The 16,691-nt window shown below is 41.3% G+C and overlaps 2 protein-coding genes across 3 annotated transcripts in view; one reads left to right on the forward strand and one right to left on the reverse strand.

Annotated features, from left to right (window-relative positions):
* vasnb (vasorin b) overlaps nucleotides 1-14,160 on the forward strand; it is a 34,097-nt gene extending 19,937 nt beyond the window's left edge. For both annotated transcript variants that reach the window (XM_059348266.1, XM_059348267.1), the window contains one exon: nucleotides 10,142-14,160. In XM_059348266.1, coding sequence (XP_059204249.1) covers nucleotides 10,149-12,212 — 2,064 coding nt within the window. In that variant the 5' untranslated portion in view covers nucleotides 10,142-10,148 and the 3' untranslated portion in view covers nucleotides 12,213-14,160. The remainder of the gene's footprint in view (nucleotides 1-10,141) is intronic.
* The window catches only part of coro7 (coronin 7), a 201,363-nt gene that overhangs the window by 78,740 nt on the left and 105,932 nt on the right, over nucleotides 1-16,691 (reverse strand). The window lies entirely within an intron of this gene.

The raw sequence follows: 16,691 nt of genomic DNA on the forward strand, positions 1-16,691 counted from the left end.
AAAAACAGATGTTGTCAGTGTTGCACTGAAATCCTTTGTGTCTGTGTAATGTGAGAATCTTGTGGTGAAGATCTCAGACAGACGCCATGTGACTGTGACCTCAATGACTATCTGTCCCGAGAGGTCACAGGGCACGGTGCACTGATAAAAGACGCGTGTCTGTGTAGAAACAATCCACACTGGGTGGAACAAGAGGACACTGTGTGTGTGTGTGTGTGTGTGTGTGAACTAGGGTTGTCAAAAGTATCGATACTCCAAAAAGTATCGATATTAAAACGTTGTATCCGGATACAATACTCATTTTCAAAAGTATCGAGTATCTGAAGCTTGTTATCATACTTGCAGAAACTGCAACTATGATAACAAGCTTCAGGCCTGAGGTAGTGCAAAAAATAAATAAATACAATAAACAATAACAATTAGAACAATATTTTCGGCTGTGTGTGTTGCTGTTTGGTTGCAGGTCGACTTTTCTCTGCTTCATTCTGGGACTTTAAGAGAGAAAATAACACTTTTCAGTCACCAACATTTATGTAAAAACTTCGATACTTTTGAAAATGAGTATCGTATCCGGATACTACATTTTAGTATCGATACTTTTTGGAGTATCGATACTTTTGACAACCCTAGTGTGAACTGAGAGAGAAGAAGAGATCAGCCCATGCATCCTGAGCCTCCCCTTTATACAAACAGAATCAGATCTTGCATCTCCAGCACCATCCGTCATATCCTTCAGCAATAAAACAAAAGGAAATGGTCCACATTTCCGTTTGGAACTCAAAGAGCCTGACCTCTCTGCTCGAATGCTCAGAGGAGGCAGAGTCAGACAGCAGGCTTGCTGTTGCACAGTCCCACTCCTGGTCTAGTTTTGGCCGCCCGGCTGGCCGCCCACCTCGGCCTGCTTCCGTTCCCCGTTGCTTGCTTGGAGGCGGGAGTGTGCAGCAGGCTGTAAGGCTGCAGCTTTGGCTCAGGACGCATCATTTACTCAGGCACACTCCAGAGGTTTTAGGTTTCATGTTGCCCCGGAGGAGCGGAGAAAGCACCTGTTGTGGAGACGAGGACCAGCCAGGCTCAGGTGTTCTTGTGTGTAACTGGAGCTGGGTGTGTGCCCGTGTCAAGCAGGGCCTGTTATCTGTGTTGTCTGGGCCACAGTTACAACAGAGGACACAGAATACTGAGCAGCGGTGGAAACATTAATCCGAGCCTGACCTCTGACCTCAAGGAGTCGCTCTCTGCCTCATTGGTCCGCAGGCTTTGTTGTCCTTTGGGCTGATGCTATCTGACCAAATGAACTCGCCACAGGAATCACTGTTTTTTCTCTTTTGTATTAATATTTTACAAAGAGTACGGAAATGAAAATGTCATGAGCGACTCGGATCAGGAAAAACAAACGCGGAGTTAACCTGTTTTCCTCTTATAGTGCAGCAAATAAACAGAGTTTTACTATGTCACTACCCTCCCATTCACCCCTGGACTGTATATTATGCTCTCTTTCAAGTCCTCCAGCTGCAGGCTCTAATGGTACGGCTTCACACTGTCCCTATAAGCAAGGCATGGTCCAGAGCATAAATCTTGAGATGAAAAGAGCCGCCTTTCACACCGATAATAAGCTGTTCAACAACTCATTTAGATGTGCAGAATGAGAGGAGGCATAAGAAAAGCTAAAGTCTGTAACTGGGAGGCAGCCCGACAGGAACCTGCCTGTTGGTTAAGTGGCTGTTTGTGTTACAATAACTCTTTGACTTCAATCAGCGCTGGCAGAGCTGATGCACGATGGATGTGACTATTGCAGCGTCTTTTCTTGTGGTCAGGCTGAAATCAGTTGGAAAGCTTTGTTTGTGCAGCACATTGTAAAACTATAACGACCCCTAATCCCTCCTCATACCACTACAAAGCATAGCAATGATACCGTGGCTTTAAGATGAGTATTGGTAGTGACAGACCTAAAACTATCATCCTTCTTAGATTTCACAAAGCATCCTCTCTCCTGTCTGTGTTGTATTCTGACTTTGATGCAAGTGCAATGGAAGTCCCATTATCTCTCTTGTTTAAAAAGGCTTCGACTGACATGATAGACTGTTTTATACAGCCGAGCACTGATGTTTGGACACCTAATCAGTTGTTTGACTATTTAAAGAATCTCAGATATATCTAAGCTCGACAGATAAAGATGACCTTAGCTGTTGAATAACCAGATTTATTTTCAGTACAAACACATTTAAAAACTCTGCTTTGCTATTATGCCACCAAAACCACAAAACAACTAAAATTAGTATTTACCATTGAAAGAAACTGTAATCTTTTTTTGATATTTCATCAAAATCACTTTATATCTCATATAAAATTTCATCATAGAAAATAAAAACATTTTCACTAGCCAGATCCTTTAAAAACCAACAACATTTAATTTGGAAAACAAGAATGACTTGGCTGAGACAAACATTCACGCATCAAAAAATAATTAAAATCCGCTTCAACTGCAGGCTGTTTACACAGAGCAGAGAGGAGAGGACAAGAGAGGTTGGAACATCACCAATACGACAAATGTTCAAATTTGGGGTTGTATGTTTGTTTTTCTTATGTTAAGGAGTGTTTGCTACTGATCACAACCTATTTAAAAAAAAAAAAAAAAAAGGTTGCAAATGGCAAGTTGCCAACCGTTTCAGGAGTTCAAACAAATACTTGACAGCATTGCATTCGTACCAACAGTCTGACATTGACATAGCTGACATTTTCAAAGTCATACTTGTGTTACTTGCAAACATGCTCCTTCCTCCCTGCGCTTCTTAGGAAACCTTTTCATCCTCTGATAGTCAACACAACTCTTGTTTCATGTTGATGGATAAACCCATCATAACAATAACAGGCTCCAGCTGTGGCAGGGACGATGCTGACAGTAGAAAGGGATGGAAAAGTGGGAAAAAATAGAGATGGGATATGGGAAATAGTGTTGGGGGGTCAGAGGGGACACGTCAGCCTTCATCACTAGCTTTTCTCTGAGTTAGCATTTCGTCACACTGTTAAAATAATCGCCTAAGTCATTTTTTTGTCAAAATTGTTTTTTTGCCTAAATCATCTCCTCATAGCCACCTATGGTCAAATCTCCTACATCCTCAGTTGATCAGATCATGTGATTTTACCCCTTTAAGATAATGGCCTATGTCAAGTGTGTGACTTAAGCAGATTTATTATGCCTAAGTCAAAATAAAATGTGACTTAGGCAATTTTTCAAACATGCCTTTGTGACTTAAGCAAGATATGGTAACACTTTATTTTGAAGGTGTCTACATAAGAGTGACATGAGCATGACATGGGATGTGTCATGAACATAAATGACACTTTGAAGTAGCATTAATGCTCATGATACTTGTCATGTCATGTTTCTGACAGGCTTGTGTCACTCTTATGTAGACACCTTCAAAATAAAGTGTTACCATATCTTGCTTAAGTCATAAAGGCATGTTCTAAAAATTGCCTAAGTCATTTATTTCTCTTAAGTTACATAATTTACACACAGTGTTATTACTATACCAATAGCCATCCTTTGTTACATCCTTTTTGAGTGAAATGATCAATAAATGTCATATGTTACACTTCTGGTGAAGTTTTTTGCGTTTCCTGCAAAACTTGGAAAAATGAGTTAGGCAATTATTTTAACAGGGTGACGATTTACAACAAAGGTCCCTGTGCTACTGCAGTAAATCCACAAGAGGAGCTGCAATAGTAGTGCACCCCATGTGAACCCCCAGACCTGCAACACTGTAGATCATACTCTAATGCACATACCACAAGTGTTGTCCCTTTAATAGATTAAGTCCCAGAAGAGAAGGGGCCTCTTTAATGGGAGTATGCACTCTGTAGAGCGCAGCCTTATCCCCTTACTGTGATTTGGCGTGGTGCCCCCCTGATGTCTCTGGCCCGGCCTGCTGAATTATGCAAGTGCACAGTGACCTGCAACTCCTCCGCACCCAATACACACACCACAGTTTTCTTCCCCCTCATGTACCCTTCATTGCCCCTCAGTGTTGGCCTTCAGCTCTGAAGATAAGGGCTCTTGACGCTTGGCCTGCCGGGATTTAATTGCCGAAGCCCACTTCACCCTCCCAAAGCCAGGCCTTATCCATCTCTCCACCCCGGTGCCCCTGCTGACAGAAAACCTGCTTTTGTCTCCGCCGTTCCCCTGCTTTTGTTTTCTTTTCCTTCTCATCTCCAACAGAAAGGAAAAAGCGGAGTAAGAAGTGAGCCGAGGGAGAGGGGGAAAACGCTTTTTTCCCCCTTTTGAACCTTCTCATTGCCTTTTTAATTTTTCTTTTCAAGGGGCTCACCATGTTTTTCACTTAGTGTTCCCATGCTTCTTTCCTAGCATTTTTTCCTCCACGTTTCAGCCCCTCGGGGGGATTCAACATACACATCAGCCAACACGTTTTATTCTAATATAGCCCACAGACTCGAGCATAAAGAAAACACAGATGCGAGAACTATTGTTATATGACAGACGTGGTCACAGATGTTTGAACTCTCATTCATATAAGCAGCAGTGTAATTCATCCGATCCATCGTCTGTTTATAAACCCCCAAAAAGACTCTCTGTTAATCTCTAAATACCAAGCCAGTGAGACAGGGCGAGCTCACTTTTTCAAACTCAGCTGCTGCCTGTCTCAGGAATGTCTCAACAAGTGTGCAGGGGAGAGAAAAGGAAATTACAGCTCAAGAGAGGAGGAGGAAGGGGAGAAAGAAGGAGGAGGGGGGGGCATTCCTCCTTGTGCAGGATGACAAGCCTGTCTTTCTACTATCTCTCTCTGGGCCCTCCACCTGCACTTCAAAACTCTTAAAGCCACACAGCCAGGAGTCACTCACCACGTCGGTTTACTGTGGATCCATACTGTCGTGACGCCACAGTTGTTATGTCACCTGATGATAAGACCTGCACAAGTCACTCGCATCCACAGTGAAAGAAAACAACAGAATCCAACTTTGCAAGCTACGGTTTATCTGTGATCTGGCAGTATTCACTGGCTGAACCCCTCCCCATCCACATCCACCACAGTTTCTCCTCCACTGGGTTATCAGATGTGCCTGGCCCAGTTTGGAATGAGGCACAGTCAAATAAACATTCTGCCCCGGGGAGCTACGTTAGAATCACCACGTTGACTTTCTAAGACAAATATTCTCGGTTTTATCTCGCCCTCCTCTCATGACTGCCTTGATGTTGTTGTATGTTCTGGCACCGGACCCTCACGGCCGTCTCTGGCCCTGATATAATGTACCAAAGTCAGGTTTTTCTATCTCCGGAAGGAATGAGACGCATGTGATACTTCTCTCAAACAGTAAAGTGCGTCAGTGTTTGTTCTGAACAGGCATCCACTAACATGAAGTACACTCTCTTTGGCACACACACACACACGTAGTATCCTGAAACCCCACACACATAGTGATGATATGAAAACCTGAGACCATCTGCACACGCTCCAGCTGCTGCTTGATTCTCCCTAACTCCTTCATCTCCTGTTTATCTTCCCAAATCCCTTTGTTTTCCCTTGTTCGGTACACATACTTTCTTCTCTCTCATCATCATTTCTGAGCCTTGTAATGAAACATGCCTTCTTCTCCGTGACTATTTTAAAAAGGTTTTGGCCATCCTTAAACCTCTTCTTCCCTAGAATAAAAGCTTTTTTAAAAATACTTCCTAATAAGACATAATTTGGACAACATACAAATGGTTTTTAGACTCTGAAAAAGGAAGACCACATGTTTTCAAAGCAGTAGAATTTGAATATCATCTTTAAATAGATGATTATGAAACATGAATTTCCCTCTCAAGATTAAGAGCATAAAGTTGTGAGTCTAGTTATTATTTAGGCCATGCTTATATATTTTTCCTCATAATTGCTCACAATTTGAAATGATTCATATACCTTTAAGAAATTGGTTTAAAACATTTAAAGATTAAATTTGTATAGCACTTTGTAAATGGTTAATAATTGGTTTATAAACCATCTATAAACCTCATTTAGTTGGTTATTGTAAAGTGTTACCAAAAAACTTTTTTTGATTTGACTTTTTGTGACCTCGAGCCACTGAGGCATGACTCCAAAATCCTTTACAACTCTGTACATGTAATTACTCACCTGTTAAAGTGAATTCCCCCAGGCGCTGTGTGTACATTATGGGATAACTGCGACCCTTGACCCCTGCTGCCCATTCAGCTGTAGCCGACAGCTGCTATGGCGACTTTCTGGACAACATTTTCCATAAACAATTGCTACACTAAGGGGGTGTAGAAGCTGATAATGTAATAAATTCCCGATAATGTAATAAAAATCTGCACTTGAGTCCATTGAAAATGTAATAACTTCCCGATAATGTAATACACTTTTTTTTTTTTTTTTTTTACCAATAATGTAATAAAGTATAACATTAATGGGAGGTTATTACATTATCAGGTTAGCCTTCATTTCACAAGTCCTGATAATGTAACAATTCCCCAATATTGTCATAATTTAACAGCAGACCACCCATTACTTGGGTTCAAGTGGTGATACTGTGTATCAACTCTAGCTCAAGAGCTCTAGCGCCACCAACAGGTCAAAGTTGAATGTTTATTAACTTTTGACCCGTTCATCCGTTTTTCACAAACGAGTGCATTCAACAGCTTCTTGAGATCTAAAGGTGCTTGGTGTTATACTTTATTACATTATTGGTAAAAAGTGTATTACATTATTGGGAAATGCACTTTATTACATTATCTGGAAGTTATTACATTATCAGGTTTTATTGCATTTTCAATGGACTCAAGTGCAGATTTTACTTACATTATCTGGAATTTATTACATTATCAGGTTCTACAGGGGTCCAACTTTTCTGCACGGCTGCCAAAGTTCAGGTAGTTTCTCTGTGCTGTGAGCAGGTGCCCAGTCTGAAAACCGGTTAGCTGCTCTGTTCAATCAAGCCTCGAGGTTCGAGCGAGGTCGTGTTATTGACGTGTGGCTGCACAGAATAACATTTCTGCCCTGTCTGAAAGAGTTATCCGAATAACGAGAGTACCATGTTGGCAGTGGGGTTCAGGCGGATGCCATGATTGCTTTTAGTTTATACACTCGAGAATGAAAAATAAGACATCAGGGAATCTTTCCAAGGAGGTTGCAATTACAAGGAGGAGCGGAAAGAAAAGTATGCTGAAAGAGAAGGAAAATAAATGCCATAGCTGTGGCGTGATGGGATGATACCCTTCCTCTGCCTCCCTGATGCACCCCCACCAGAACCCTTCATCTCCTCTCCAAGTTCTGACATTCGAGGCTGTGATTTTTTTGGAAAGAAAATGTTTCATTAAACAGTCAGAGTAAAGGGAAAGAGCAGTGATTGAATTTTAAAAAGGAGAAATTATTTAAGTTGGCAGCAGCTCTGAAGCTACTGTAACATACACTTAGATTCAATTACTTTTTTTTATTAACAGAGAACAGACAAAGCTGTTTTCAGAGGTGGAACTGACACCAAGTAAAGTCAACGAAACAAAAATTCAGCACTTTTAAATGTATCAGAAAAATTGAATTAGCACATAGGAAAGAGGTAGAAAAAAAAAAAGTGTAATTAATTCCCAAAATGCATGATTGCTGACCCTAATAAACTCTTCGTGCTTCTACAGCCTACTGCAATGTTTGTGTGGCACAGAAAAACACAATACAGCTGTAATTTCAGAAGAAAAAAGCATAGTTCCAAGATAGAAAAGGAAATGAGGAAAATAAAATGTCCAAAGCAATTTCTTCAACATTTTATGTGTAATGAGCCACAACCCCTAGGTAGAGCAGTGTGAGAACAGAATGTTCTCTGTGTGTGCTCCATCTGTGTAAAACTGTAAGTCACACATACTTGGCTTCTCATTCAGGTATTTGTGCAGTGAAGACATCAACAACTACACCATTTAAGGCCCTAAAGTAAGCTCCCTGGAGCATTCAAGTAGATGCAGTGCTTATGGGTGTATTATTTAAAAAAAAGCAATGTTTGGAAGTTATCAGCTACTCACTTCACTCACTTCCTATCAATAATCATGGTACATCCCTTTGCATACAGGCAGGCATGCATTGGGCTGCTTTTTCATTTCATTTTTCGGTAATGCTTTATATTAGGATCATTGTAATAACCATTAATTAACAAGTAATAAGGCCCTTGTAAGTCCTTACAAGATGCTTATTAACATTATTGTGTGTTTATAAGCTTATATAAGTGTTAATAATGGCATTACACCCATTATGTCTTTGCCATGCCTTTATTAATCTTATTTTGTTTGCTTATTGATATTAAAATATACTTTATTGCTCATCTATTATAAGTTAACTATAAGTTAACTATGCTTTTTGCAACTACCGGATCTAAAGCGGGAACAATGCCTTGTTACTTCTTAATTAATTCATTATTGGTTAGATTGATTTGGGTGGGTGGGTGGATCACTGTGCTATATTTTATTGAATTTTCAATGCATACTTTTGTAACAAATGGTGGACCTCTCACTTTTTATGCCCACTCAATATTGCATTGTATTTTTGTACTTTGATGTGAACTTGCCCAAGAAAAATTTGGTCACAAAAAAAAAAAAATCAATAATCATGATCATTGAGTGATCATTGATAATGATCAATATTGAGTGTATTTGGCAAAGTATTTGCAAATCAGGCCAGACAGCCTCTGGTTAAAGATTACACACAAATTAGTGTTTGCTATTGACTCCCTGAAGAGTAAAAAAAAAAGAAAAGAAAGAAAAGCTGTCTAAAGAAGAGAAATGGTTAACAGATAGAGATGTTGCCTCTTCCCCCCAAGGCTGTCTCGCTCGATAGCAGAGGATGATAAACTGCCACACAAACTCATCTCGGTATCTCCCCTCATTCCTCTCGCCTTTCCATCTCTTTCAAAAACGTTGTTGTTACTTTGTTGTGGGAAAACTCAGGTGAAATGTGCTTATATCACAGTATCAGTCTCAGAATGTTTCATACAGCATTAGAGACACTTGTCTGGCAAGCAGCACGGGCCGTCAGTCTGCGTAATGACAGCATAGAAAATGTGTTATTTATATTACGTCTATGGTCAGGGAAGCAGCTCCGGGCTATCAGTGAAGCTCTCCCAAGTTTAGAACGCCACAAAGTAAATCGTCCACAGATGCGTGGCCACGTGCAGCATGGCAGACATGCAGCCAAACAAAGTTGACACAGTATGGTTATATGGAACTGCAGAGACCAGAGCAGTGTTTATGGTGAATCATTGAGAGGGCGTGTGTGACGCTTTTCACTGTTTCAGTGGCTCTGAAAAGAGACGGGAGGAAAAACGTCCAAAGCCACTGAGTGTTTTCACTTTGATACATCATCTCCGAAACAAAACCAGTTGGATTTGTTCGTTGCTGCTGTGTGTCTGTGTTTCATAGCCTATGAAGTCTGTCATAAACATAGGGAGAACAGTTAGCTGTGACCCCAATACGACCACAGTGTGTGCAGTAAAGCAAATAGCAACCGGTGGGTGGCTTACAAATATAAACCCTTTTATTCAAAAAGACCAACACACATATTATTATGCATATATATATCCTTTCCTTGTGCATGCACACATAGCCATCTGTAGGATCATTAGAGAGGGAACAATGGTTTTGGCGTCCCACCATACTATCTATTACACAGATCATTGCAGGAAGAATGTGGCACTCCTTTAGCCAGAAAAGCGTGGCAAGACGCCATTATGTCAACTTTTCCTTGAGTTTAGCAGAAAACTCCCTCTGAAGCCTGAGGTCACGGCACCAGCCCTATTGTTTGAGAGACCTTGTGACAAAAGACTGCCTTTGATCACTGGCTATGCATAGTTAAACCTTTGATAGTAATCTCACCCTTTGAAACACATTAAAGAACCACACGGTGAATCAATAGCTGACCATGCAAGGCTGGGTTAGAAACTAAAACATATAGGGAGAAAATAAGCCTTGTTAAAGAAATTCAGCATTGTGTGTATGTATCTCGCCCACATTTCTATATATAACAGCTGGATGCTCCTAAACTGGCTCTTGCAATATTATGTGTACTCCTTTTTACAGTCTGTCAGCATTTACTGTATATTTCTCTGGATGATTATGCTGGCCCTTGACCGCTTCTTTGTTCTTTTGTTCTAGGCTGAGCATGGAGAGAGGAAGGGTCGGCACCATGAAGGTCTTTCTCACTCCGCTGATGCCCTTTCTGCTCTTCCTCATCCTTCCTGATGGCACCCTGTCCAGCAACTGCCCAGAAGGCTGCTCCTGTTCAACGCCAGAATCCATCTTATGCTTCCAGAGACGCTCCTCTACCATTCCCAGGGGTGTGGCCTCGTCCACAAGGAGTCTCTACCTCTTTGCCAATGGCATTGAAGGCTTGACAACGGAGGACTTCGATGGTCTGGAGAACCTGGAGATGCTGGACCTCAGTCAAAACAAACTGACCGAACTGACTGATAGGGTGTTTGAACCGTTGACCTCTTTGAGGAACCTGGACTTGTCATCCAACCAGATCAGATACATTTCAGAGGAATGCTTCCATGGCATGGAACTGCTTGAGCGCCTTTATTTGTATAGCAATCTTATCGAGACCATCCACCCTGCAGCCTTTAATGGCTTGGATCACCTGCTGGAACTTAAGCTGCAGGGCAACCAGTTGACATCCCTGCCTGCTCTCTCAATGCCTCGATTACTGCTGCTGGACCTTCGCTTTAATGTCTTACCCACCTTGGGGCCTTCTGACCTCCAGACCCCAAACCTGGAGTCGCTCAAATTGGGTAGTGTGGGTCTCACCAGCCTGAATAAAGAGCTCATTGTTAGTCTAAAGAACCTCCATGAACTGGACATCTCAGGAAACCAACTGGAGTCCTTCCCCTCGGCGCTTAAGGAGACCCAGGGGCTGATTCGCCTCAGCCTGGCTGGGAACCCGATGGGTCCTCTTAAGGTTCAAGACCTGCAGAACTTTGGAGAGCTGCAGGAGTTGGACATCAGCAGCCTCAGTTTGCAAAGCCTCCCTGAAGAATTCGCTCAGCTCCTACCATACCTAAAAAAGCTTACAGTAGCAGAAAACCCCTTCAACTGTCTCTGTAACTTAGCATGGTTCCCAAGATGGGTGAGGGGAAATATAATCACAATTGAGAGGACAGAGGAGACACGCTGCCATTTCCCACCTATCAATGCTGGAAAGGTATTGGAAAGACTGGAGCACAGGGATTTTGGCTGTCCTACAACAACTACAGTCACCACTAGTACTGTCAAAACTACCACTACCATGCCTATTCCTGTCACTACCTCCCCAAGTACTACTAGAGCGGTTCCAGCCCCCAAGGCCAGTGATAACCCCAAGGGAGAAGATGATGACTATCCCCTGGCCCCGGTCCCTGCATCCCCCAGTAGCAGCAGCATGGATGAGGTACCACATTTCTGTCCCCCTCACACCTGTCTCAATGGGGGTACCTGTCGTTTGGACAAGCACGGTCAGGTGGAATGTACCTGTCCACATGGTACCTCTGGCTTCTATTGTGAAAACCAAAACCGTCACCTGCCTTCACCAACTGAAGTTGACATGCCCATGGTAACTGTCGCTGTAGATGCGTCAGACATCAGCTCACATCAAGCAACCGCAACCTCAATCCTGCTGGACCTCCACCGCTACATTGAGATGCGGCCTTACATCCGCGGAATCCGCCTAACCTACCGCAATCTCTCTGGACCGGACCGCAGGCCGATTCAACTCAGCCTGCCAGCATCTTTCCCAGAGTACAGACTCAGAGGCCTGAAGCCCAACTCCACCTACACTGTGTGTGCCAGCCCACTAGGTGCACCAACTGGCATAGACAGTGTCTGCACTGAGGCCCATACCGCTGCAGAAATCATCAGGGGTCCTGATGCGCAGTTTGACGACCAGAAGCTGACCACCATGCTGGTACCTGCAGTTGCCATCTTGCTTCTGCTGGTACTGATAGCAATAGCAGTGGGAGTGGTGTGCTACCTTCGCAGGAAGAGGGCCAAGGGCCACCTGGACCTAGAGTGTGAGCCCCCCCAGCTAGAGTTGGATGGTGTGAAGGCTGGTTTGGACAATGGGGCACTGCCTCAAAAACAGCCCCAACTTATGATGCCTGAGCCTGTTGTTCAGAATGGCAATCTGGAGTATGAGGTGTTGCTACTACAGGATCACTGTTCATCAAATAACAATAAGCCTTCCTACTTTTGACACCTGACTACTCAGACCTAAAGGATGGTTTTTAATTCTACAGCTCTGTTGAAACACAGAGAGCAGCAAATGCTGTTGTGAAAGTGGAGGATGCAGTATCAGACAGCCAACCAGCAACGGAGAAACCGGACATATATTTGAGTCAATGCCCTCCGGTTGTCTAAGTAGACATTAAACAAGTTGAAAAACATTTGTTTGGACTTCAAAAAAGCATTGAAAGTGCCTCTACTCAATTTATATGCTGCATCTTGCTTTAATTATATCTCCTCACTCACATTGCTGGAATGGCAACCTCTTGAGAGTGTTGTTGTCATTGGCTGAAACCTAGGGTTAAGGGACATGGTGACCTCAGGCCCTCCTTTACCAGTCCATAAAGGAGAGTGCACTGAAATGGGGTTGTGCTGCCCTTTTCCCATCAGAACAGCCCAAGTAAACACTATCGGCAATTGTTTTTGCTGCATGTTGTAACTCCTCAGCACTACCCCAAAGGGATCAGTGCTTGCTGTGAATGACCTTTAAGACACCAAATGAAGAGAGAAAATAGCTGATGCTTGTATTGCTTTATTTGGCTGTAAAACTTTTGTTTTGTATGTATGATTTTTTTTATACCTGTGTCTTTATGTAAATTTGTTATTGTGCAACATTTTGTGAGTGTTAACAGCTTTTATACCCTCCACCCCCGCCTCTTGTGACTAACAGACAAAACAGCAGATTAAAATCTTTGAAGATTAAAACTCGTTTGGTACCAGCAAAGTCAATCAAAGGGCTTTGCCCCTAGAATGTCAGACAGTCTAAGTAGATGTGAGTCTGGACAGACTCAAGACTAAATCCCCCTTCTCCATACTGAAGCCCCCAGCATGCTTTGCCATCACAAAGGGAGAAGGTAAGCAGGATTTACAAAAAGGTACAGAGGGAAGCAGTTGACTGAACCCCTTCTGTTTCAGCGCTATGCTGAATTTCAACCAGTTTAGAGCTCGCCTTAATTACAGTAAGCACTCACATGACTACCACAGCAAAAGAGAACTTCAGAGACATTATTTATTATTTATATTCCCTGCAAGGGAAACTCTGTATGATTCCTAAACCACAATTCACATTCAACATGCTACTTGGCCGGTACCACAACAAGCAAAGCAAATAGTGGTTGTGTATTGTGTTTCCCTTCAGTAAAAATAGCCCGCTCGGCGTAATCGTGTGCACAATTTCTTCTTGGCAACGAGGGTCCTAGTTTTGCTCACTTGCACCTAACCAGACTATGGAAAGGCCAGATGCACAAGAGAAGCAAGCAAACTTAATAGTGTTTATTTTGGTGAATAGAGAACAGTGACACTTGCAAAGTGGGAGATCCACAGGAAGGTTATTATGCAGACACACAGTGCAGAGATCCAAATCTGTGAATATAGGGCAAAGAAGGACTCAAAGTAGCCTTTTGTGTGTTTGGGAGCATGTGTGTGTGCGTGTGTGTGTGTGTGTGTGTGTGTGGGTGTGTGTGGATCTGTAGACTTCAGTGATAATGCAAGTGCGTGTTCCGTCTTGTGCAAAGACCTGCAGACATCAAGCTACTATCAGTTACCCCCCTCTATCTGCCCGCATGCTTTAGAGTGCATCAAGCCCCAAACAACTCTACCTATAGGCAAACACACCAAAGACACACCTGTGGATGTCTGTAAATTACCTGCTTACAGTATTTCCAGCACACAATTAACACTTAACTGCTAACAAGATGCCTTAAGAACCCACACAAACAAACAATCAAGCAATGCAACTGGAATATTTGTCTGTAAAATAGAATACATTGAAGATAACCAAAAGTTTTTTTCGATGTGATTGTTAATTTTTCCCTGTTTATTTTGGGAAGCTCTTTGTTGTCAATAATTGTTTTTTTTTTTAATTCTGTGATTTGTACAAGTGGAAAAAAGTGATATTATCATTAAATGAATATCCAAAAATGAAACAGGTCGAGTCGTCTTCTTTGTCGTTTCCACCTTTTGCTTGTAAGAGGAAGGATTAGATTGACAGGCAACGGGGGGATTAGCTATGTCATTAACTTCCCTTCCCTTTTAAGCCATCACTCAACAGGGTGAGGGGAGAGATCATAGGAGGGGGAGTCCAGGAAAGAGAAAGAAAAAGGAACAAAGTGCAGGTATAATTATGCTGGATATTACAATCACCCACACATTAGTAAGTGTGTGTGTGTGTGTGTACATGTGTTGTGTATTTGTGCAATAGTGGTACAGTACCAAGCATCTACATAGACATTCATGTAGGTGTATGTCAGACTCTGCCCCGCTCTTTAATGTCTGTACAGCCGAATAACAAAGAGTCTACAGAGAGAGAGACGCTGTTCTTTGAGCTAACATAAGCATGCTAACATGCTCAAATGCTAACGTTAAGCAGGTATAATGTTTATACAATGTTCACCGTCCTAATTCAGCATAAACTAGCATAAACACAAACAATACTTAATCAGTGATCAAACAATTACACTAGTTTTTAAGATACTTGGTCTTAAACCAAAGACTTTTATTATTATTTATCTGGAGGTTTGGCTTAAGTTAAATCAGATATGTGGCAATAGTATGGATTCTGAACTAAAAAAAGAACAGAGATAAGACCCCTACCTGCAGCACTGCAGTTTCTTAACAAAATCTAAAGTGATTCCAGTATGTTTTAGTGTCATTTTAGGAGTTTAAAACATATGTTGATGATTACTGTGATAAGATTGTGTGAAATATTTCAAGCCTGTATTTCTTGTAATTTTGATGATTATGGCTTACAGATAATGAAAACCCATAATTCAATGTCTCAGAAAATTAGATTATTACATAAGATCAATTAAAAAAAAGGAAATTTTAAACACAAATGTCAGGCTTCTGAAAAGTCTGTTCATTTCTATACACCCAATACTTGGTTGGGCTCCTTTTACATGAATTACTGCATTAATACAAGCAGAGGACATGGCCCCAAATCACCACTGACTGTGGAAACACATATTAAACTTCTTCACAATATTTTAATTTTCTGAGACACTGAGTTTTGTGTTTTCATTATCTCTAAACCAGAATCATCAAAATTACAAGAAAAACAGACTTGAAATATTTCACTCCATACGTAATGAATCTATATAATGTATGAGTTTCACTTTCTGGAATAATTGACATAAAATATTTAACATTTTCATGATATTCGCATTTTTTGAGTTGTGTCTGTAATACTTATAGAGATGTTTCAGTCTTGATCAAAGTGGTGGTCTGAACGAATGACCCATAGACCGATTATCCAGGCCCCTTAAATGATTTCCAATATATTTCCAAGATTTCCAATAATTAATTTGCCCTCTAAAAGTCTAAGACTGACTTTGCTGCACTTTAAAGTGCACCACCATCCCAAATGTATTATTTTTTACAAGACTGTTTAATGTGTGCTTTCAATTGCCGAGAGGTCTTGGAATACTTCCTCACCAGCAGTGAGCTGGAGGCAAAATGGAAATAAAGATTATGATTGAAAACACTCAGGTTATGGTTGTAAGTGGATTTAACCATAGTGAGTGACTCACTGGTCTAAGCCTAATGAGTGAGCATTGTTTGCAAACCCACGCCATAAACAGGCTGACCACCCATGTGTTTTATAGGTAGGATGTTGGTAGGGGATTGATGCTGCATGCACGCACACACACCCACACCTACAAACAAGCACACACACATATACTGGCCCGTAGCTGGGAGCTGTTGTGCAAGGTCCCGTGCTAACAACACAAACACATAAAACAGCACTGCTCCTGTCATGGAGGCCCTATTATATCAATTTGCTCAGAGAGAGAAAAAAACAAAACAAGAAAAACAATGCACCCTATGGAGGTCAATAACCTTGAACTTTTTTAACCCTTTGATGCACAACATATAAACACCTTCTAATGCACAACATGGGTCAAAAATGACCCGCATTCATTTCCCATGTTATTTCATGCTGGCTGTCTGTTTGAATATCTTTTTATTATTATTATTACAACAGATCATTATATCCTTTTTTCCTTTCATAGTTTATGAAGAAAATAGCTTTTTGTATTATTACATCAAGTTTACACACATGGGTCAATAATTACCTTGTGCATTAGAAGCGTAGTGATACAAAAAGTGATACACTGAATTAACAATTTGAGTATATGTGTAACTTTGTTTGTCTTATTTTTAAGGTTTAACTTTAAAAGAGTTGTTAGAACCACCAGATTACATTGGAAAATCACATATTTTAACATTTGAGACTTATTAGAGCCACCAAATAATAATTTACATTGGAAAAACACCAATTTAACAAAGTAGGATAGTTAATATTTGTGTCTTCTTTGTCAGGTTTTAAATGGGTGATTGGTGAATTGTTAACCCTTTGATGCACAACATGGGACAAAAATGACCTTGTGCATTAGAAGCATAGTGGTAAAAAAAGGGTATTTTTATTCAAAAAGTAAGAAATGAAAACAAA

Source organism: Centropristis striata, chromosome 13, assembly GCF_030273125.1.
Source record: "Centropristis striata isolate RG_2023a ecotype Rhode Island chromosome 13, C.striata_1.0, whole genome shotgun sequence".
NCBI lineage: Eukaryota > Metazoa > Chordata > Actinopteri > Perciformes > Serranidae > Centropristis > Centropristis striata.